Consider the following 24,422-nt stretch of genomic DNA (forward strand, 5'->3'; position numbering starts at 1 on the left):
ATTTTTAAATGAATACACTTGGGATAAATGTCCATGGGCTTGCAAGTTCTAAAATACATTTGGATGATTTTCCATTTCTTCTCTCTAATCACAGAAGAAAAATATTTACCTTACTTTTTTTTTTTTCCTTTTCTTTTTTCTTTTTTTCTTTCTTATAGAGTGACAGGATTCTCAGGACTGGAACTGTGTGACAGTACCAAATATGAAAAACAGACTGTCAAGTGACACGTCCTCGCTTTTGACCCAAGCAAAGAGGAAGTGGCAAGGTTTGCATGTATGTCCCAGACAAGAGGAGTGTTAGATTACATTTGAAGGCTTCTGTGAACATTAAATTACTGAAAGATAAATAATTCTATTGATAATTTATCAAAGGGGATCTGCAGGAATGGCAATTCAGAGCTGAGGTGATAAAAAAGACAAGACTGGAGAGGAGATAACTGTTCTGTGCTTTGTGTATTATACTTCAGCATTAAAAGTTACATAAAGTAGCAATATTTTTATCAGCATAAAACCTCACCAGTTACGTTATTTATTTTATCCAAATTCTGTATCATGAGGAAAAGTGTATTTCAATGGTTTATATATGTATGAGTTATGAAAAGTTCTATGAAAAAGGGGTAGAAACGTGTTTGAAATTGAACTATGGATATGATTCAATGGTTAACTTATTTCCTAAATGAATGAGAAAGGAAACAGGTTGCTGCAAGCTTCTGCTCTCACTTCCTTATGAGAGAAGACAGAGACACTATCCCAGAAAGAGCAGGGCTGTTGTGCACTCTCGTCTCAGACAATCATGGGTAACTGGGTGGAGAATGAAGGACTGTCCATCTTTGTTGTTGTAAGTACAATTTTTATTGTGATTTGTATCCATTAGAAAGTTCTACAGAAGGTTTTAATAAGCAGATCTCACTGTGTCAGTGAATGATTTATCTGATTATTCTGAAACTAGGGCAGCAAGTGCAGTGACACACTTCAAGAACACGATGTTTTAGGAGCCCTGGCTGGTGTCTTGATTGCTATCAGCTTTATTGTCAATTTAGAAATGATCTTATGTTAACTGTCATTTTATTTGTTAGAAATAAATGTAAGTATTTATTTTATTTGAATGCAACAGTGACTTAAGGGGAAATAATAACATTACATATCACTGTAAACCATGTGCACTTCAAAAATAGAAAGCAATCACAACAACAAGCCTTTCTTGCACTTTTGTAAACAAAAGTAGATGTAACTGAAAGCACTGTGGATGTGTCTTGAGGATAGAGAATTTATATTAGAGTCAGATTCCAGAATTTAGAGTAGAGATTCATGAATGCTTTGTTAGGACAACTAGCATTTGAACTGAGTTTGTATATAGCTTGCATGGAGTAGCCGTGGAAGTAGGTTAAATTCATTCCAAGCAAGATTTAAAAGTACCAGAAATCTCATTCCCATTTAAAAGAGCCGAAGAGTAAGGCAAGGCAGTCCTCCTTGAAGAAAATGTAGGCACGATAAAGTATTTCAACATTCACTTTTTTCCACATAATTGTGATACAAGTGCTATGCATATATAACATTTAATATGTGTAGATATGATATGATATGATATGATATGATATGATATGATATGATATGATATGATATGATAATATTATTTTACATAATATATACAATAAAAATGTAATGCCATTTATGGGATTTCTGCCAAGGGGGGTTAGTATATGTAAATAGTGAAAGTAATGCAAAAAAGCCATAGACAATCTATATTTGTGGTGACTGAAATGTGAATGTCTTTGTTCAAAAAACGTATTGCTGCTGCCGTGCACATTTGATACTTACATACAACATTGTAGATGCTTATCTCTAGTTTAGGAATAAAGCATTAGCACTTTAGTACTTTGAAAAGGAGTAACTACGTTTGCTGTCACCCTCAGTGACTTGAGGAAGTTGAAACTACCAAGAGGTGAATTCGGGCATATTTTTTGCATCAGAACTGAAATATTAACAGAATTAAGTAAGAGGCCATTAGGTTGTTTAAGTAGGATTTTTTTATTTCCTTTTTTAGTCTCAGGGGTATACAAGGTTATCTAGTAGGGAAACAAACTAAAGGAGTCACCAATAAAGAAAGCAACTAAGTGAACACACAGTTCACTTTCCTTACCAAAGTATTCTGCATTATTCACTATGGCTTTATTATACACTGACTAGCTACAGGGATGTCCAGTGCTTGATAGGAACAGGACAGCCACAGTCTGTATTGATTTACCTCTATAAAACAGACACATAGCATCCTTAACTCCAGCATGCTCAATCTTCACTGGCCCTAGCTGAAAAGCATGGATGGCCCCTAACTCGACCACTCAGCACAAGTTGCCAGAGTGTCACCGTGTTTTTCAGAGGGTCCATGTTCTGTATGGGTCAGCACCAAGGAATGTGAGAATCCATCTAGGATCACACCAAACATCTTGGCCTCCTGGGCATGCTGTCAGGCTACATGGGACTGGCATGCTGTCACTTTAAATGTGTATTCAAGAGCATTTAATCCTGAGATTAGATTAATTCTATAATGAGGATTTGGGGATTTCCCATATCCTGCCTTATGCTGATGGAAATCCCTTCACTTTCCTGGACTTGTGCAGCATGGGAAGGACATTTTCAGGCAAACTGCCATTTGGAACTTTTCATGATGTTTGGAGATTTATCTAGACTCACAGACTTAGCTAGACACCTGTAATATGACAGTCCTTACATAACTGTAAGTCTTTTAGACTATGCAAAAGTTTCAGCTACCAATATCTGTGGTTTGGTTTATTGCCACTCCTGTGCTCCCATTTCCACCTGCAGCACACCTAACTCTGCAAATAGAAGCACAATGAACTAATTGAAGATTTTTTGAACTGTGTAAATTCAGCTATATGATCTGTAACAACAAACTGTAAAGTTTCCTCTTTGTTTCTCTTTCAGCTTGTGTGGCTGGGGTTAAATGTCTTCCTCTTTTGGTGGTTCTATCTTGCATATGACGTCCCACAAAAATTCTTCTACACCAGAGAACTCCTTGGTGTAAGTACAAAACATACATTATCTTGTCATAGACTGAGCATAGACATAGCATTTTTCCCTATTTTTTTTGTGACTGAAACAGGATCAAGTTGCTGGAGCAGCAGGTTCATGTAGGAGTTAAATTCACACATAAACAGATAACTTAATGCAGACAGACATCCAGTGCTTCTGAATAGAAAGCTGGTATGCAAAATAGAGATATCTCATTCTAAAGGTGTTTCCAGGTAACTATTATTCTCCTGATAATTAAACTAAGCGTGTTGTTGCCGCTTTATTTAGCAGAAGGTGAATAAAATATTGCCATTGGAACTATTGTGCAACCATTTTCCCTTTTTCATTGCCTGAATATTTTACATAGTTATCAGCTCTGAAAAGAAATCATAATTCATCAAGTGTGTGGATAGTATTCAAGCAGCCACGTGCTCCTGGACCATGGGCTATTCAATATAACCTAACTGGTTGATGCAACATTAGGTGTCTTACAGTGAAGGTGTTTCCAAAGCTACAAAGGGTCATGGCCAATAGAGGAGATTCATTTGTTCATATAGTTTAAAAGCCTGATCACAGACTCAAAAATCACTCTCATCTTCACATTACAGTACACATCCTTTTGTAGAAGCTCTGCAAATCAATGGTTTAATTCTACCAAGCAGGAAATCCTGCTCATGCAGGATTTCAGATCATGCAGGGTTCAGATCTATGGATCAAATTCTGCCTTTTGTTATCAGGGCACAGATCTGTATGTGGATAACTCAGTGTAATCCCAAGTTACTCTTACTGTGATCTGAAACTTGAAAGGGTCCCAGTCAATGCAAGGAGAGCACACACTATATTTCTCTTTCCTTCAGTGTTTTTGTATTAATATGGTCACTAACCCCTCCTTCCAAACTGTCTTAGTCGAAATTTGAAATTATTCAGGATGTGAAGATCAACATCTAGGGAACACATGCCTAAAAGACGGGGCAATGAATTTCCCTAGACTCTCTTTACTGACAACAAAGGTGCACGCACAAGGGACAGGTCAGAGCAGGAGCCTTAGACATTAACCTTCTGAAGATAACATGAGCTTTATGAGCAAGACAAAGCTTCTGTGATATGAATGTTAATTACACGAAAGACTAGTCCTGATCCAGTCCTGTTGTCTTTTGGAACACTCAGCCACTTCCCTTTTTAGCTGTCCTTCTCTCTGTCCTAACCCTCAGCCAACTGAAACCACAACAGGGCCTCTTTCTTTATAACGCTGGGACAGAAAACTCTCCTGATGGCTTAGAGCTGCATCTGTGCTTGGCCACGAACTGTCAGGTCTGAGAGGGAGCTTTTCATACAACCATATTATTTCAAAACTGGGCATGGAAAGTGTCTGTCTGAAGGAAGGTTTTCTTTCTGCATATGTGCCCCTAACTAGGCCAGAGCATGGCTACTCTGAAATGCAAGCATTGTTAATTAACTCTAGATCTCACACTCATTAATACTTGTGATATAATACATAAATGAAATCTTTGCTTATGTGTCTCCTGGATAATGTCCTAGGTAATTCATTTAATAATAGCATCTCTCCAATTACAGCATGCTTTGGCTCTGGCAAGGGCTCCTGCAGCTTGTCTGAATTTCAACTGCATGCTGATTCTGCTGCCAGTATGTCGAAACTTGCTCTCCTTCCTCAGAGGATCAAGTGCGGTAAGATGAAGAAAGAATTTCAAAATTTATGAAAGATAATAACCCAAGTAGCCTTACAAATACACCCAAGTGACAGCCCAAGTTCCCCAAGTACACTGTTATTTGGGGATGTCCTTTATGAAGAAGTAGAGAAGGCCAAAGTTTTGCTATGAGAAAGACTGAGGTCTCTATGCCAATGGCATGCCTAGAGCTCTGTTGAGGTACTTAGCCTTGACTTAGACTTCTTCCCTTTTTTGTTTCCTTCTGGGCATCATGCTGCCTTGGATGCAAGGGCCCTGTTCTGTCTGCCAGACACCACTGGTGATGCTTACACATATTTGCCTCATTTGTCAATGATACAATGCCCATTTATAGTAGGAGAAATTAACCCATGTCTTCTGTCTGTGCATGTTCAGTTCTTACAGCAAACGTATCCTTTCACAGACTTAGAATGGGACTTTTCAAGTGGTTCATAAGTTACATTCTTTCTTTTCTGCATTGCATTTCTATCTCAGGATAAAATAGTTCACTAGCCTTTTGACCATTTCTAGCTCCCAAATACACACGTTATGCACAGCACCAAGGAACCACCACTAAGAAAAAGGACAACCAATTCTAGGTGATATCTGGAGTGGCTTCCTCTGATAGCACTGACTGTATCACATTACTGAAACCTAGATCTCTATTACAGCAGAAATAATGCAGACAGAAAGATTAAATGATTTTATTCAGGCATACTAGAAAAGGCTCCCATTCCACAGCTATGATGATTAGGCCTCCAAAAGCATCTACAAGTTGCAAACCTTATTAATACAAAATGGATGACCCTTGTCAGCTGAGGGAACACGTAAGAAAATAATCAGAGACAACCCACACTGTACACTCATCCAGTACATATGGTTTGACAATCAGTGTGGATGAAAAAGTGAACTGTTTCTGCCACATTAAGCTCCTAAATTGTATTTCCAATGCTGTCCAAAGTTGGGTTGTAAGCAGGTTGGGAAGAAGTCTTCTGAGCTCAAAGCAATGAAAGAGCTGAAGACATTTTCAGAAACATTACTGGAATGCTAAAAACTGATTCCAAGGGTTGAGAATTGTACTGCAACTGGGTCTTAAAGCTTCTTGTCCTGAATTGCTCATCTTTTACCCAGTTTGCGAGTCTGAACCATGTAGAGATCTACAGCTTCATTTCTGCTGCCTGCCTGCAGCTGACAGCACCAGGCTGTGTGAGGAAGCTCAGGACTCTGAGGATGAATAAGGACATGAGGGAGGGACATAAAATAGGATTTTAAGACTGTTTGGAGTTTCTTTAACTTCTGTTGCTTGATTCAATAAATCTCAATAGCTTTTTTTTTACATTTGTTTATTTATATATTACATATACAATGTATTTATAGACATAAATCAATTTTATACAATATATCTATAGCAATGTAGCAATGTGTTGTATTACCTCAGGAAGGAAGGAATTGTATACCTTAAGCAAAACATGCACAGCTTAGTGTCCCACTGGTAGGGACAGGACTGTGGTGGCCATGGTGCAGTGGTGCAGCTGTTTGTGCTTGTTCTACTCTTTTGTCTAATTAGCTATGCTCTGGAAGTAAAACCTGTGAGGATCTCTTAAGAAAATCAGGATTTTTAAATGTCATGTTACTTACTGAAGGGGCAGCGGCCTTTCCAGTAGCAATGCCATTGGGGTTAGGCAGAGGGTGAATTGCTCAATAGGAATGTGATGGAAACTCCTGCCCTTTACATTCTGCCACCCAGAAATGATACACCACAAAGTTGTTTATTATTAATTGAAAGAACAGCTGTGTTGTCTTTACATGCCCTTTCTTGCTATATTCATTGCTTTTGTTAATGAGCCTCACTACCGAACTTCACTACAGCATTTTGCCATCACTTGGTCTTAAACTCTTAAACAGCAAGATCTAGTGTTCCTACCTGCTTTTTGCAAGGCAGAAAAGCAGGATGGGCACTTCCATGCTGTACTACTCTTTATTCTACAAGCTTTTTAATTATATCTCAAGGCACGTGATGCAGAGAAGGTGAAATTTATTCTGGCTGTTGTTATAGTCTGCTGAAGTCATTGTAGTAGTGTTAAAGTTTGCCTTTTAATCAAAGTCATAGCTGGAAAACAAAACAAAATGAAACAAAACAAAACAATGATCTGGAATGATCAGATCCACCCTGTTACATGGGAAGATACTTTACCTGGCTGTCTACAAAGTTAATGTTCAGCAAGCACTTGGAAGAAAATTTTGATCTCTCTTAATTTCTTGTGTGAAACATTTATATGGCTCCAAGGCATATAATGTTTTAGCTTGCTTAGTGTTCTGTTACTTTTGGCAGTTAGCAAAAGCAATATAAGGACACAACACAGGATATTTATGCTTTCTACTGCGTGGAGGCAACAAATGCTAGGTTTACAAGAACTTCAATTTATAGGAGAACAGCCACGGACTACAACGCAATTTAGATAGGGTCTCAGGCACCTGTCATAATCGTTAATGAAAATACCATTCTGTTTTTCTTAAGAACCAAGTTCTTCAGCTTGTATTAGCAGAGAGGTTTTTTTATTCCTGTTTCCCGTTGGATAACATTAGTGACAATTTGCAAATGAATGTCTGGCAAGTACACCCAGTGTTTTGGGGAAGGAATCACTTAGGAACATAAGTGCCTGCTGCGTTTGGAGTGGAAGTTCTCTGAGATGACAGTTATGGTTTTGCAGTCCATTTCTACAGTGTGAACCACAACAGGATTCTGATGCTAGCTGGCAACCTGAATCCCTACCAAAACAGTCACCTTGTCCTAGCATGGCAGAGTGTGATGATCCCGTCCATTTATAACATGTAACTTAAATTTAACACAGATAAGGCATATATTCTTGCCATACTGCATGTTATTTTTTTCTCATTATCATATACTTTGTTTCAATGGGACATAGTAAAATATAATATTATGATTATATTCTAAGTATGGAGTGATATATTTTTGTTTATATTTAGGAATTCTGAATTCCTAAATATTCTTTACCACCAATGTGAGCAATTGTTATGCTTAGGGCCTTTATTTTTTGTTCACTTTTTTGTTTTCCCTGCATTTAAATAAATATGCAAAGGCATCACAAGTAGTCCACAAATACTTTTTTTCTTCAACCCCAAAGTGCTGCTCTACCCGTGTCAGACGACAGCTGGACAGGAACCTCACTTTTCACAAAATGGTGGCATGGATGATCGCCCTTCATACTGGTTGGTACTCAAATGTTTCTCTGTTTATTACTTGCTTTTTCATTTTAGGCAAAATTCAGGTGGGATTCAAGTTCTTATGGATATGGGCAGAGAGCTGATTTCATTAACCTAAAGGAGTCAGCATGTATCAAGGCTTAGAACAGTTTTCAGTCATTGATCTGCAACTGGCAGAGAGCAAAAGATAAGTAAGAAATGATACCTTTCTGTTGCACTGTTAGCAGAATTCATGACACTGATTAATAAAGAGTATTTAGCAAAGCCTTGAGAACCTGGTACTTTAGCAATTTTTTTGTTTAGGCTTATAAATTGGCTGGCACATCTGAAAAAATAATAGAAATAATTAAAGAAAGCATTGTAAAAACTAGGGCAGGCTGTTGAATTATTTTCATGTTTTATCTCTTATCAGGTAAACTAAAGTTTTTTGGTTTTTGTTTTTTTTCCACCCCCAACAAATTTGTCACTTCTCAATTCAAGTATCTAACAAATCATGTATCTTAGAACAGTAGTAACATCAGTAGATTACTTGAGCTCACCATTTCACAGGAAAGGAACGGAGCAATTCAGTTTATGTAAGGCCACTCAGGCCCTGATTTGCATGTGAGTAAATATCCAGTTATATAAAAGTGGAAAATATTCGAGAAGTGTTGTATAGCTTACCCCTGCAATAACACACTGTGAAAATAGTGTGAAATACTTCAGGTGAACTAGTTTATGGACAAGTCCAGCCCAGCAAAAACTTTCTAATAACTGCTAGCCAAACAAAGCAAAGAAGCTTTGTTAGGGCAAAGAAGCCCTAAAAAATCTAACACCAAAGAGATCCAGATTCACTGCTTCAGTCTTCTACATAGTTTCTGTATGATCCTGACAGATAACTTAAGCCATCCCAAGTATAAAATTAGGGCACTGCTCTTCAACTTGAATTGCTGAAAACCTTTGTTGAACAAAGATGTTCTAGATTTTTTTTTCCCTTTACCTCTTTCCTTCCTCTACCCAGTAAAAGGTGTAAACTTCAGATGGTGAAACTTTAGCAATAACACACATCAGTGATCTGAAATTGTGATGAAGAGGGTGAGAGTGGCAAAGGTTCTAAGCTGCTGTTGAGAAGCATTACAGTGTTCACTCAAATGTTACCCCAAAACACTGAGTACTTACCCTGTGCTTAACCCTAATTATTTGTTTCCTGTCACTCCTAGCAATTCACACCATTGCACACTTATTCAATGTGGAGTGGAGTGTGCAAGCACGTGTTGAGGACAAAAACACTCTCGCATCTGTACTCTCGAAACTTGGTGATAAGCCAGAAGAAAGCTATGTCAATTTTTTTAGGCAAACTATTCCGGTAAGTGACATCAGGCTGTGAAGAATCATTATTCCATTCATCTAGATAATCATGCAAGAATATCCCAGTAGATTTCCTATTTCTGGAGTGCACAATCTGCATTTGAACCATCTTGCAGGACAGTCTTCTGTAATTAATTCCCTTATGTTGGTCAATAATAACGTGGCTGACTTTTGGTAATACTTTATATCTTTTCACGTGAGGTTTTCACATTAGCTTTAAACCGTTTCATAAAAACAAATGCCCCATAAAGAAATCTTCTCATTAGGCAGACAGAAATCAAAGCAAAAGTTCCTCAGAAGCACCAAGAGTCTGACATAAGTTTTGAGAACCACAGCTGCACAACACTACTGAAAATGAGAACTTTAATTTAGCTTCCTAAATATGGATGTAGGACCTCAGCTCTAGAAACAGAGTTGCTCAAAAATCTTGCTTTTCCCCAAGCCCGTAGTGCTGAGCAGTGGCAGAGTAAGAAACAATCCTTGGTGTGCTAATATGTGGAAAATCCTTTATCTCCACTTCCACTTACTTTAGTAAGAGTACATTCGCAGTAAAACAAAAATGAAGTGGGTTTTCAAAACATTGTTGGCAAATTCATAGAAAATGACTTAAAGATTTGCAACAAGATAAAGAGTTTGGCAAGGGAGACAGACTGGTGGTTCAGCTGGCTCAGCTTTGATGCAGCCTCGTCCTTAGACCAATGTGTTCAATTATTTTACAGAATCCCGTGGGGGGCTTATATGTGGCTTTCACATACTTGGCTGGTCTCACTGGTGTTATCATCACTTTGGCCCTCATACTAATCATCACGTCGTCCACCAAAACCATCAGAAGGTCATATTTTGAAGTATTTTGGTACACACATCATCTCTTTGTCATCTTCTTTATTGGCCTTGTCATCCATGGTGCTGGGTGAGTATTCTCATTTATCGCACAATACATGATAACTACTATAGATAACTACTATATTTTAGCTTAAAGTTCTCTACCCACAGATGTATATAGAGACTTAAGTCACTAAACAGCGGTTAGTTTTATGGTAATGATGCACCAATATGGGTTCTGAGGCCAATAGGCCCTCAGATACAAGCAACACATTATTCACATGCATGAGGCTTATGAAAGTCAAGCCTATCAGTTCACTGATAACCAACTCTTTCTGATACTTAAACTGGAAAGCTCTTTCCCAGGGTTCTGGTTTCTAATTTGTATTTTATCTTTGTGTCCTAAAAGGAATAGTAATAACATAAGGCCTAGGATTTTATGGAATAAATGATAACTACAACAACATGCATTTATCTTTCAGACTTGGATGACTTTTGGGGCTTTTAGTATCAACAGCATTTCATAATAGATTTTTAGCTGTTGCAGCTCAAATACAGGTAGCTGTAAGTTTTTGTAACTTTTAAACGCCAAACATTTTCTTTTCCAACATTCAGTTGGAAAGTTCATTCCATACCTTCTGAATTACCTGAATAGCCTATTGAAACAATTTTAGGACTACGCATAAGCAATTTAACTGCTTAGAAAAATGAACTTTAGTTTCATTTTTTAAAACTACAGAACTGATGCATAAAGAGAAAAAAAAAAAAAAAAAAAGCTAAATCTTCCAAGCCACATTTCATAGTTGATAATTATGCTATTTTATCCATTTTATCCATTTACAATGAAATTCTAGGTGTTATTACCTTAAAAATAGCTAAGGATTCAGAGCACTAGAAAGCGTCCTTTAAAAATGCCCAACCAAAATGACTATTCAACAACACTTCCTCTTAGTCCAGTAGTGCTAGAAAAAAAAAAAAAAAAAAAAAAAAAAAAGACGACAGAAATGAGACTACAACAGGAACAGCAAAAATAGAAGGCAGAGGAGGATCACCAGCAACGATAGTCCATTTAAACTTCCAAAACAAGAAGAATGTTTGAGTAAAACATTGAAGGAAAAGAACAAATGGGTCATGTTTCCTTCAGCAAACACATTATAATTACCAACAAAATGTCCAGACTTGTCAACAGCTACTACACAATGCTGTCAGAAAGCAAGCATTGCTCTTTCTAGCAGTCAGTGAGTAGCATATATTTCATAAAAGCTGACTTTTTGGTTACTTGGATGTGGACTATATCTTCATCATTTTAATAACATAGTACTGAAAAGACAGAGTTTGGGCAGCAGTAGAGGTTGACGTGTTGTCAGAGAGATTCAGCTAGACTTTGGGAGGAGAGAAATACAGGAATATTATTATCTGTAGATGGAAGAATGATTTCTGGCAGTGAACTCAGAGTGGCCGTTAGTTGTATGCAGGATAGGTGTTAGATCACTTTCAGGCAAAGATAGCTCCATCCTATTTTGCCTTAAAAGCAAAAGACATTTCGAGTTTAGAGAAAATGATACTATACTGAAAAAATATTAGATGGTCTTTTTATGCTCAGGGAAGGAATCTTAGATGTGTAAAGACAGATGTTATAAAATAAGTATGATCTGACACTCTCAAAGTTGTATGTTTGAAAGAGGCATAGATGTCATCGTATCTCAAAAGAAAAGGCTGTGTTATACATAGGTATATGTACATACATATATGCGTGTATATACAGAAAACTGAAGCAAATATAGTTAATGGAATGAAGGGGGCAAATTCTTGTCTGTTACAAGCTGTTAAAGCATTTTTCCATCACCGATATTCTGTGCGCGAGTTATGTCACAGACAAAAGTCCAAATCCTCCTGTTGTAGTAAATGTGAAGAGGAAAGAGTACAGAGATTCAGATCACCCTGCCTTGGAAGTTAAAGTAAAACTTGTAGCAGAAAAAGAAGTAATGATAAGGCTATATTACTGAACGCTTAATTTCAGTACTGGAAGAGCATCTACACTGCACAGTAAGTGAAAATAATTGTTTCCCTTTTCTTGTACAAGCTCCCAGCATTGTCAAACTCTGAGTGGATTATAGGGCAGGGCAAAAGCCACCAGGCCCACTCTTTCCCTTAAGTGATGGGGATGAGGGTTGTCAGAAAACAGGCGGAAAATGGGCTCCTCCTGTTCCTGTAAATCACCCCAGAGGGCGGCTCCGCTGAAGCCGTTGTCACTAGTGGGGAAGTGAATTGCAACTGGTGATCCTGCAAACTGCAACTCGTGATGCTCCTAGGACAGTGTCATTCTTTCCCTTTATTTTTCAGGCAGGATGACAATGAAACCCTTAATGAGGAAGCGATTCGATAGTAGTATCTATCAGCGTTGAAATCTTTTAACTTTCAAGATAGTGCACAGGCACTGCAATAATCCTCTGATACATTTGTCACTTAAAGACAGATACGCATTTAACTTAGATACCAAATTTCATTGAAACATCAGAAACACAGTTCAGTTCAAGGAAACCAATCTTGAAATGCAGAAAGAGAAGTCGTGGAAAGAAAATATCAACAGGATCATATTGGCATGAAGCCAATCAGAATCAGACCATTTCCAGGGAAAGTCATCAGATCTAAATCTTCATTTCTTTGCTATCACCATCATCCTATTAATTACTGTCATTCTGGGGACTCTCACGTGCCCCAGAGGCTGGTAGAACTCCACACAGAGGCAGGAAATGGCGAACAAGTTCTGAGTATGTTTTTCGTCCTCAAGACTGAAATTTTCTTCCAGCACCAGCTCTGCTACTAGAAAGCTAGAACTGGAGCAATCAGGCTTCTCTATAATAAAACAAACAACCAATACAAACCAAACCAAAACACAAGCTGAAATATAGAGTCAGGATCATCAGCTGACATCAACTGGTTTGGCTGGCAGGCTGGCGTAGCTCCACTGAGCCAGAGGAACCTGTGCCCATTCACACCAACTGAACATCTACTGTGCAGCTTTAAAGAGAGAGAAAGTATCAAAGGAGGTACTTTGGAATGGGTTCTCTATGATTTCTAAGCTAAATAACAGTAATAATTTCTGCACTGATCACTAGGAAACTGATAATTTCGCTAGGAAACTGATTATTGAGCCCACTCCCTGTTTGGTTTTTCTTATTGAAGGAAAAAGTAGGATTGCTTTGAAAAGAATGAAGTTTTCCTATTGTGACCATGTACTGGAAATGATAATGAACATACCCCTTAGTTCCTCATCTGATCTTGTTGTTGGTATTTTCCCCCACAAACTTTCCTCCTCATTATTATCATTTTAATAGGAATTTTGTGGGTTGGTCAGAGAAATAGAACTGAATCAAAAGGAACACCAGCACTGCAGAAGTCCATAACTTCATGGAAATAGATTAGTACATAAACAGAATAATAATAAGTGACAGTTCATGACAATAAGTTCATTTACATTTCATTCCCTTAATGTTTTGCAATTTTTTTTCAGGCGTATTGTACGTGGACAGACTGAGGAAAGTCTGGCTGTACATAAACCAGAGATTTGCTATAAGAACTTCAGTGAGTGGGGGAGAAAAGGAGCTTGCCCAATCCCCCAGTTTTCAGGGAATCCTCCTATGGTAAGAACAATTGTTCTGAGTGTAAAGTCAATCAAAAATGTTTAGAGTTCACTTTTTGTTAAATAATGTATACAGTCACTTCAGAAAGCGGCTTACTTTACGTAAAACGTGTTTACGAAATGTATTTTGCAGCTTGTGGCAGTTCCTAAAAAGTGCTATAATCCACATAATAGTTTCATATTATTAATGGATCGATAATCATTAACAGAAAATGATTGTCTCCAGACATCAAGAGCTGAAACTTCAGCTCTTACTGACTAACCAGGCTGGCTTTCATTTATGTTTCAGACAGAGCTGTTAACAGAAAACTTCCCTGCAGTAATACAGACCTGAGTCAGTAACACATTGAGAGTTGTATTCCTCATTACACCTACCTACCTTAGTTTTAAGGTATAGACAAAATCACCCATAGGAAAGTGCATTGCTGTAACTATTGTATCCATTAAAAATCCAACTGCAATTCTCAACAAAGAAAGAAATTCTTTCTCTGAGCAGAAGCTATTTTGAAGGTGTCATATATTTTAAGGCTTCCCTTCTCTGGTTGATAAGTAACTTAAATTAACTCCTGTTAATAGCACTTCCAGAACTCAGTGTAATGTCAATTGCCATCTTCATGATCTGACTTCTCATTTTATTCTGTTAACAGACATGGAAGTGGGTAGTAGGTCCCATGTTTTTGTACCTCTGTGAGAGGTTGGTGCGGTTTTGGAGGTCACAGCAGAAGGTTGTTATCACAAAGGTATGTGTTGATGGTATGCTTAACACTGGGCAAAACATTACCAATTTTTCCAGACAGTGCAGCAAAGCCAGCAGTCCCTACAAATTAGACAATGTGGTCAATTAAAGACCTCTCAGGTGTGTCCTGGCTGCTAACACACAAAAATAATACTAACCTCTAACATCCAAGGATAGTTGTCCCCAGGATGCTCTTTAAAAGAGTGCAGGAAGAAGTTAGCTAAGGCACAGGACTGAGTCTTAGAGAATTAATTTTCTTCAGATCTAGCGAAATGCTCACCAATGTAAATACTCCACGGCATAAAGAGTAATTTAGGATAACAAATCTTTCTTTTCAAAACTACCTGGATATTTAGGAATTCTGATTTTTCAGCAGAACAAATGTCTTCTGAGTAGGAGAGCTAAGGGGTCCTATTTTGCACAGCCAAAGCTAACATTAAGCTTAGGTGGTAGGTCCCCATGGTGTGTTGCAGAGATGTTAATGCTGATTCTGAAAGTATGATAGGCAAATTATCATGGCATCAAACTCAGAAATACAAAAACTCCCCTGGCCTTTCCCAACATAATTTCTTCACGGGCAGTGTGTTGCATCTCATGGACCTACCCTGTTCAAGTCATAGCAGGATCTGGGGGATCATAGCAGATGCCTCTACTGTTCCTGGCACCATGCTGACATATTGGAAGGCTCCTGTACTCTAGCATGCTTTCTAGTAACTTTACCAAAATCTCTCTATTTCTGCATCATATGTCTATTGTGCCTACTTGGTTCCTTGTTGGCCGGAAGCTTCTTCCACAATGCTGAGTGCTATTATTGATACCTACATTAATAAACAGAGAGACCTGATTCTCTTCTAAAAATTGAAAATAACATTGGCAAACAACTTTGGGATTAAAAAATTGCAGTGACTGAAATACTCGCCTTGCTTCTAGAATATTCCTACTGTTACTTCTTGGCTAAATATAGGTACAATAGGCACAACTATAGTTCCCACCCAGGTATAACACGAAAACTTCAGTTTCCAGTGGTACTATCTGTCTAATTCCCTACCTTTATGATAGCTCTTTGTTGATACATACACCCAGTTTCATTAACACTGTGCCACTGTGTAAGGTGCACCTAGAATTAGCAATGTGCATACACAGATCTGGTGATGTGTCACAAGATGTGCCAGTGTGACCTATCCCTTTTGGAGTGACTGCACGTGCAGTGTGAAAAAGGTACCTCAGCCAACAATTTAGCATCTTCTGCAGTGTTTCACCTGGCTGTCAGGCATTGCTTCTCACTCCCAGTTTACTAGGAACAAAGTTTCACCTGCCTTCCTTGCCTTCATAGGAAAGGATGATGAAGGACAGATAAAACCAGTGATCAGGGAAGACAGCCTTTTCCTTTTGTCTTTTTTTTTTCCCCTTGTCCCTCTGGCTGTAGGTGGTGATTCATCCTTTCAAGACAATTGAGCTCCAGATGATGAAGAAGGGTTTCAAGATGGAGGTCGGACAATATATTTTTGTCAAATGTCCAGCAGTGTCTAAACTGGAATGGCATCCATTCACTCTAACCTCTGCCCCAGAAGAGGATTACTTCAGTATTCATGTCCGTATTGTGGGGGACTGGACAGAGGGCTTGTTCAATGCCTGCGGATGTGACAAGCAAGAATTCCAGGAGGCCTGGAAGTTGCCCAAGTATGTACAGAGAGACTCCACCACAAAGCCAACCAAAATCTTAAACACTTTAAATTGTACTCAGCCAGTTTGGTGGCACCTGCGATGCAGTCATTAACTACTTCCATCACAGATGCTGACCTTGGACTGCTCCTTCCAGTTCCCTCCTATGATCAAATCCACCTTTTCTCCTACTTTCTAGCATTCAGCCCAAACATGCATTTTAACAGACAAATACTTTACCTTTCTACTGTTACTTTAAATGGTGCTAACAAATATTCACTATTGATTTCTTAAGAGTACTTTTGATTTCAGGATAGCTGTGGATGGCCCCTTTGGAACCGCCAGTGAGGACGTGTTCAGTTATGAAACTGTTATGCTTGTTGGAGCTGGGATAGGGGTCACACCATTTGCATCCGTGCTCAAGTCTGTCTGGTACAAATACTGCCACGATGCGACCAACCTAAAACTTAAGAAGGTACGTGTCCTCTTTGTCACAGAAATTTCCCAGAACTCATGTAGTTGTTGGAGGGCTGACAGCCCAAATCGAGACAGGCCCAGAAAAGGGATCTGGCTCCAAACATGCATAAATCCTGAAAGAAGAGCCCAGTTGTCTCACAAGAGGAGCAGGTAGGGAAGCAAAAGGATGGAAAAAGAAAAAAAAAAAAGAAAAAAAAAAAAGAAAAAAACCCTAGAAGCAAAGTCCTATACGCAAATCCTGGCTGTGGTCCTGGGGATTTGGGGATTTCCACCTGTGGTGGAAGTGCCATTCAAGCCATGCTAGATACAAAAAGACATGCCATACTTCCCCAGCACATGCAAACATTGTGTGCCTTCCCTAACAACAAAGAGAGCAACTCTGACAGTGGAAGCACCCTGCTGCCATCCTCTTCTTGCCTTCTGCCCCTGGAAAGTCCCTGTGCAGAGATGTGGGGCCACACTCCACAGTTATGGGCATATCCAGAGGACAGATCTGATTTCGTTACCTGCTTTAATTTAACTTCCCTGCCAGCAGACAGGGAGATAGAATCTACCTCCAGGTCACTGTTTTACATCCTAACAAGCTGTTTTACAACTAGGGAAACATCCTGAACTACAAATGTAACCCACTAGTGAAAGACAAATAGAAAGATGTTTCTTTGTTCTTGCAGTCACTCATTCTGCTTCACAACCCTCCCAGTGTCACAACTCCTGAATAGCTTCAGTACTACCTACCCATTAGCTGAACTGGTCAGGAAAATTTCTACAAGAACTCTGAAATCCTCATTCAGTCAGCAGACAGAAACCCGGAAACCTAAAGGACTATGTCCCCTGACAGTTTACTCTTGTCTCTTCCAGATCTATTTTTACTGGCTTTGCAGGGACACTCATGCCTTTGAATGGTTTGCTGACCTCTTGCAGTCTCTGGAAACTCAAATGCAGGAGAGAAATAACGCGGAGTTTCTCAGCTATAACATCTACCTTACAGGCTGGGATGAATCTCAGGTAAAAACACTGCAGAAAATATCACTGCCTTATGTACTGATTACAGTTCTTGGACTAAAACAGTTCATTCCAAAAGAAATGTCATTTCAGTGTTCAACACTTTATGGCTTTAAGTCTTGAGATAAACCAATCAGGGGAAAAGAGGGAGATGGACACTACTAGTCAGGACTATACCCATGTAACTTTCCTTCCTAAACACCATAAATTCTTCAGGAATGTTCTTAGTTTGCAAATAATTCAGTGCATATTGACATGCTGCTGTCCTTTGTCTTTCGTTTCCCACAGGCCACTCATTTTGTAGTGCATCATGAAGAAGAGAAGGATGTGATTACAGGCCTTAAGCAGAAAACCTTGTATGGAAGACCTAACTGGGAAAACGAGTTCAAAACCATTGCAAGGCAGCATCCAGGGTAAACCTGTACTGATAGTCCTCTGTCTGAACACCATAATAGCACAATCTTGTTCCTTTGACCAATAATGTTTGAGGAGAGTATTTTAGAGTATTTAAAAAACAATCTCCAAGTATCTTCTAATCTGGTTTCAGACATGGACATGACCTGGAGTCTTGACCTACAGCTTAAAAAAAAAAAAAAAAAAAAATCATCCATGTTTGGTGAGGTACTTCATGCAGTATGCAATTACTAGCAATGTTTTAGAAAACACATATCACAACTTCCTAGCTGAAGTAGATAGGAAAGTCATTTGACCTCTAAATACCTCAAATAGTAATGCTTTCTACCTATAAATAAGTAAATAAATAAATAAAACTAAATATTGATGGCCTTTGGCTGAGCACCCAAAATTTGTAGGAAAAAATAGAACAGTTCCTTTCAACAATTTGTGTCATAAACTCTGAGGCTTCACTTTATTTATTCCACTGAGGTCCATAGAACTGTCTTCACTGACTTCTGCTGAGCTGAGATGTAGCCCACCATCTGCTTTAGAAGCAGTAGTAGATGCCTTACAAGTTTGAAGGGGTTATAAGTTTTAAAGGGGAGACATGCTGTTCTCTTTTAAGTTCTGTCACTGAGAAAAAAACGACTTGCAGCTACAGAACATAAGGTTGATATGCACAAACAACATCCAGCTGCTCTATATTTAGTTCCTGACCATGTTTTCATTTTCTTCACAGTTCCAGAATAGGTGTTTTTCTGTGTGGACCTGAGGGCCTAGCTGACACGCTCAACAAGCAGAGCATCAGTAACTCGGAAGCTGACCCACGAGGAGTACACTTCATCTTTAACAAGGAAAATTTCTAACTCCCAAATATGTGGCAGTCGTTCATTCAATACAAAGCCTAGAGACTGGATCTTTCTGTGGGAAGAGCAGCCCGGCTTCTAATCCCAGTTGCATAAATGCATATCCCTTTGCTTCTTTGGAATTATTCTGGCGCTGTGGTAGAGTAGAAGTCACGTTTTACTTTAAAAGTTTGCAGTGCCTGCCCACCCACCCCCCAACACGCTGGCGATTTAGCAAGAATTTATTCTTCATCTGTGTGAGGGGAATTCCCCTCAACTGTCTTTATCCTCCTGTTATTCATAATGACTGCTGAAGGTTCAAGGCAGACATACGCATTTGGGAACCAAGCTTTGAGAAAGCTTAATGCTATTAAACTATAAGGCGTTCTGGCATAATCCTTGCTATTAAGAGACAGCTTATCCTGGCTACAGGGAGTCTCTGGAATGAGGGAAGACTTAGGGAAAGGTGTGTAGGAAAAACTGGACCTTAGAACAGGAAATCTGCTTTGCACACCAGCATCTCTCAGGCTTAGGTACAAGCCTAAATGCCTCGTCCAAGAGATAGCATGGGCAGCTGGAAAGCAGCCATTTCTCTTTAGGGAAGCAGAGAAGTGAAAAGGAACCACCTGGATGTCAGAGCACCACTGCCACCATCGCCCAGCTGCAGCGGGGACCATGAGGCCGGTGCCAAACCAAGTCCTCCGCTCGGCCTGTGAGCCATCGCTCAGCTGCTCTGAACTGTTTCAGTTTCACATCTCTAAATTTCTGACTTCAAGGCTGAAAGGACTCCTCACTGAATGGTTTAATGGGTCTTTCGCGAAGCATTTTAAAATGCACACAGGGCTGTTGGCCCTATTGTTCAGCTGCTCCTCTTTGACTGTAGTGAGATAGGTTTGAGAAAGCAAATACCATGGCATGGGGACAGTAGCTGGAAGAGACATGAATAAAGCTTGCATGTGTGCAGGAAACCCATACAAAGCACAGTGCTTCTGTATGTACAGTACAGGTAACAGGTTATTAAAAAAAAAAAAAAAAAAAGGAACCAAGACACTTTAAATACCAGCTGCAGGAAAAGAAGAAAAAAAAAAAAAACAACACACCTTGAAACAGACATTTTATTTCAGCCCAGTTCCACCCTGTCACCTGCTTACTGCCTTCCAAACTCCTCTGCCAAGCCCTATGGTAGCTCCTACACAACACTAGACCTTGCTGACAGGTTCCTGCAGTCGGCAGAAAAAAAGTGGTGACCTCCTTCTGTAACTTCACACGAGTTTGTGTAACCTTCTGGTTGTATGTAGCGTATTTTACACCCCAGCTTGCCAGATGGGATGCGTTCTCCCTTTATACCATTTCTAAATGTTATCCAAGCACTTCATGCTACTTTAGAAGGACAGCTTACCATTTTTATTTATTAATATAAAACTTACCTATATGACATGAATTGTATCACCATCTGAAGGGCAGAAGCTGGTAAACACAACTAAAGATCAGCTCTTGGTGAGGAATTTTTCAATTATTTTCTTCAATTCTCAAAGGGGGCATATTTAAATCCACACAAATAATGTTTGAAGCATGCCTATTAAAATAGAACAGAGCTTAAGCAGAATTAAATAAACTTCTTCACTGGAATAAAAAGAATTGCTATGGAAATATAGGAAGGCTCTCATCCCCTGCAGAGAGCACTGAAATATTTGGCTTTGATTTTAATGGACATATGATCGGATTTTCACACTGTCAGCTAGCAAACTGGAAGTTTGGTTTCTAATTGATACAGAAGAAGGAAGAAGGGGTCTAATACAGCATATTTAAGACTCTAAGCATTTGAAGACTCTTGGAGGGGGTGCATTTTACTTCACTTATTCATTTTCTAAACATTGTCACCTTTGTTCTTACAACTCCAGGGATCTTTCCTTTCACAGCCAGTTCTAATGACACTCCCTGACCTGCTGCACGTTTATACCAGGGACTGTTGGCCAGAAAAAAGGAATTGTGTGCTTATCGATAAACCACTGTCTTCCTAAAACATGTAAAAGAGCAAGCAAGAGCTTCTCAGTTTCTTTCAAAGGTTTGTTTTATTAAATACTGCTGAAATATGAGATGTGCATTATGAATCATGGTCTGAATATGAAATATGAAGGTTTTTTTTTTTTTAATCTAGGATATGTGAGTGAGACAGATAGCACTGAAACACAAACATATGAAAGAAACTAGATCAAGTCCTCCTTGCTCTTCAGCAAAGCATGGAGGGATGTCAGTGGTGTTGTTTTCAACGCTGCTGTCTTCTCGCTAATGGAGTAAAGCCCTCCTTCCAAATGCTTGCCTGGTCTACAGACATTCCCCACATAGGTGGCATTTCTGTGAGCCGCTTGAGACATGCCAGTCTTAGATGATCATGGCTGTGACAACACCACTGCTTCCAGGGCAGCAGGCTACAGGTGAGCCCACAGACGATCCTGTTTGGTGTCCCGATGACACTGCTTGGAAATAGATCGCTGCTATAGGCCGGGCCCCTTGCTGAAAATTTCCTCCTTCCGTGTGTTTGGGGATTTTCTGCCATGGGGGCAGTGGCAGGGGTAGCTCTCACAATCAACAGATTCTTTCTGCTGTCACGCTGCTGACTCCCAGGGGCCTGTCCTGGAAACAAAGGTTGGCTTCTCAGCGTTGCTCGGGGAGCTGCACATGGTATTCTGCACTGTGGGCAACGCTGCCTGCCACCCTGACCTTAATGTGAAGCACCAGCAAGGACTTCTGGAAGGCAGCGACATGTCAGGGTTGTGCCCGTGGACAGCTGAGGGGAGCAGTGCCAGGGAGGATGGGGATGGCAGCCAGTGGGAGAAGACAGGACTTGACAGAGCTCCATGTTTCACTGACAAGGATTGATTCCCACCCCAAAACTCTTCCCCCACCTTTACCAAGTTCCCAACTTGCTGGCTGCCGAAGTAAATGAGCAACTAGGGCTGCTGGGGCAGAGCTCTGCTGCTGCCCATGCTCGTGGAGGTCTCGGGGCCCCCTCCAGAAGCACCCTCCCTTCCAGTAGGGTCTGAACACCACAAGTGGCTCTCCCTCTAAGGCCGTCCTTTTACAGGAGCCTTCAGTCCTAGCGCGGCCTCTTCTGTAGAGATGACTCTAGAAGAGGTAAGGTTCTTACACAATATTTTGTCTTCCACATGTAGTCGTCTGAACTAAGATGTTAATGAATTCATCAGTGTCCTTGGTTTGCAGGCCACTGGAGTTTGTCTCACTCTTAAAGACCCTGATCCTCAGGGGTGCTGGGCAGCTCCAGTTTCCATTGCTCCCATCCTAATTTTGGAAGCTGGACGGTGGTTCTGGAGGGTGCAAGGCACCTGCTCATATCCAGATAATACATTTGAGACCTCAGTATGCTCTGGGATTCATCTCGCCCTCCTTCCTTCCCTGGTAAACACTTGCAAAATTGCAAACATGGAAAGGAAATCCAAGTTTTCATAAGTTTTAACCTACGATAAGAATGCTACTCTGCCTGTTCACCATCATGCATGTCCCGGGGGAAAACCACCCCGGTTGCAAAATAGGCCTTCCTCTTTTCAGCCTTGCAAGACTTTCTCTGCTGGGTGGGGACTTTCTGCACTTCAGTCCTCAAATGGTGGGTTAAACCAAATTAGAAACAGAAAAACAGCCAAAAAGCTGCCTGTCAAACACAAGACACTTTTGAACAAGCAAGTGACTAATTTAGGGTCTCGTTATGGCACTTTGTCACAAAATCCTGCTCTAATTTGGGTATTCTTAATAAACTAATGGTGTATTTTTTCCATCTTGCAGTGGGTTTTGTTTGCTTGTTTTTGCTGTTGTTTGTAGAACTCGTAGCCAGGTGTAAGCTCTCGCACCTCAAACACACACGTATAAATGCTCAAAGGAAGTTAGTAGCATTTATTAAGATGTTAATGGTTACAAGAGCTCGCAGGATCAAGATCCTCGTGTCTGACTGTGTACAACAGCGACAGCTCCACAGATGCAAACCAGAGCAGTCATTTCTCATGAACCACACGTTAATTTTTGCATTTCACAGAGACCCCAGCAAGCCACTGCGCTCATTTACATTCACAACACACAAGCCAGCCCAGATAAGCAGAAATTAATAGCAGGAGAGTGGAGAAGTCGTGAAAGAATTGCTGAAAGCTTACAAACGCTTTCCAGTTGTGTTCTGCACATCTGCTAACTCCAGCCCTCCTTTTCCACTGGTACTCCTCTGTCTGACTAATGTGAGTATCTCTGCCCGCTCAGCTACCAGCGATTTATCCCCATTCATCCTCTTGTACCAGTTGCTGCTGCTGCACCTTCACTCGCCCACTCCTTCCTGCTCCCCAGCTCTGCAAGTTTCTTGAGAACCTCCAGTTCCCTCAGGCTTCCTGGTGCTTTTGCAAGTGCTCGGGCCCACCTACAAGTGCAAGGAGAAGCACGGGGTGCAGTGCGTGCTATGCATCACGCATAATGTGATCCAGCTGCCACCTTCCCTGTCACTGCAAAGAGACCAAGGCTGCAGCTCTGAATTGCCTAGACGGACAGCTTCTGTAGGCTTTTCTCCACACATTTAACTTTTTAAATTCTACAGTGAAGGAGGTTTATGAGCTGCTCTGTTCTAGCATAGCAGCCTGTGTGAGTCAAATTCTGCACTTTTGCCTCATAAAACACATCTGCATTTAGCCCTGCATTTCATTTGCATTGTTCAGAAATGAGGGGAATGGGGAAAAAAGAACAATACTTGCTCCCATCCCCAACACCCACACACCTCACTGAGCACTATGGTAGAGGGAGGGCAGGAAGGTCAGCCAAGGCGGGGAGTCAGACCATCTCTCTCCCTTGGAACAGACACTTCGTAATAATAAAAGCAGTTCACAAAGCAAAGTGCCCTACAAATAACTCATTGGTTGATTTTGTTTTGGACTTCTTAAAAAACATATGTAGGTCAATTAGTAGTGTTGTGGTTTAACCCGGCAGGCAGCTAAGCACCACACAGCCGTTTGCTCGCTCCCCCTCAGTGGGATGGGGGAGAGAATCAGAAAAAAAAAAAAAAAAAAAGGCAAAACTTGTGGGTTGGAGATAAAAATAGTTTAAGGGGTCAGAAAAAGAAGAGAAATATTGATAATAATAATAAAAGAATGCACAAAACAAGTGACGCACAATGCAACTGCTCACTACCCACTGACTGATGCCCAGCCAGTCCCCAGGAGTGGTTGAGCAAGCAGTCCTCCCTGACAACTCCCCCAGTTTTATTGCTGCCCGTGATGCCACATGGTACAGGATATCCCTCTGTCCAGTTTGGGCCAGCTGTCCCAGCTGTGTCCCCTCTCAGCAACTTGGGCAGCCCCAGCCTCCTCGCTGGCAGGGCAGTGTGAGAAGCCAAGATGTCCTTGGCTCTGTGTAAGCACTGCTCTGCAACAATCAAAACATCAGCGTGGTATCAACATTTTTCTAATCCTAAATCCAAAACAGGGCACCATACCAGCTACTATGAAGAAAATTAACTCTGCCCCAGCTGAAAGCAGGACAGGTGTTAAGACCAGAAAATGCAAAAA

At 40.2% G+C, this 24,422-nt stretch overlaps 1 protein-coding gene across 1 annotated transcript; it reads left to right on the forward strand.

The window, feature by feature from the left end:
• The first annotated feature begins 680 nt into the window (after positions 1-680).
• CYBB (cytochrome b-245 beta chain) lies at positions 681-19,848 on the forward strand. Its single transcript, XM_013094535.5, has 13 exons — positions 681-838; positions 2,944-3,039; positions 4,606-4,716; positions 7,862-7,946; positions 9,140-9,285; positions 10,007-10,197; positions 13,624-13,753; positions 14,400-14,492; positions 15,915-16,168; positions 16,463-16,625; positions 17,486-17,632; positions 17,918-18,042; positions 18,765-19,848. The coding sequence occupies exons 1-13, from the start codon at positions 794-796 to the stop codon at positions 18,889-18,891; spliced, it is 1,713 nt and encodes a 570-aa protein (XP_012949989.1). The 5' UTR covers positions 681-793; the 3' UTR covers positions 18,892-19,848.
• The last annotated feature ends 4,574 nt before the right edge of the window (positions 19,849-24,422 follow it).

This window comes from Anas platyrhynchos, chromosome 1 (genome assembly GCF_047663525.1).
Source record: "Anas platyrhynchos isolate ZD024472 breed Pekin duck chromosome 1, IASCAAS_PekinDuck_T2T, whole genome shotgun sequence".
Classification (NCBI taxonomy): Eukaryota; Metazoa; Chordata; class Aves; order Anseriformes; family Anatidae; genus Anas; species Anas platyrhynchos.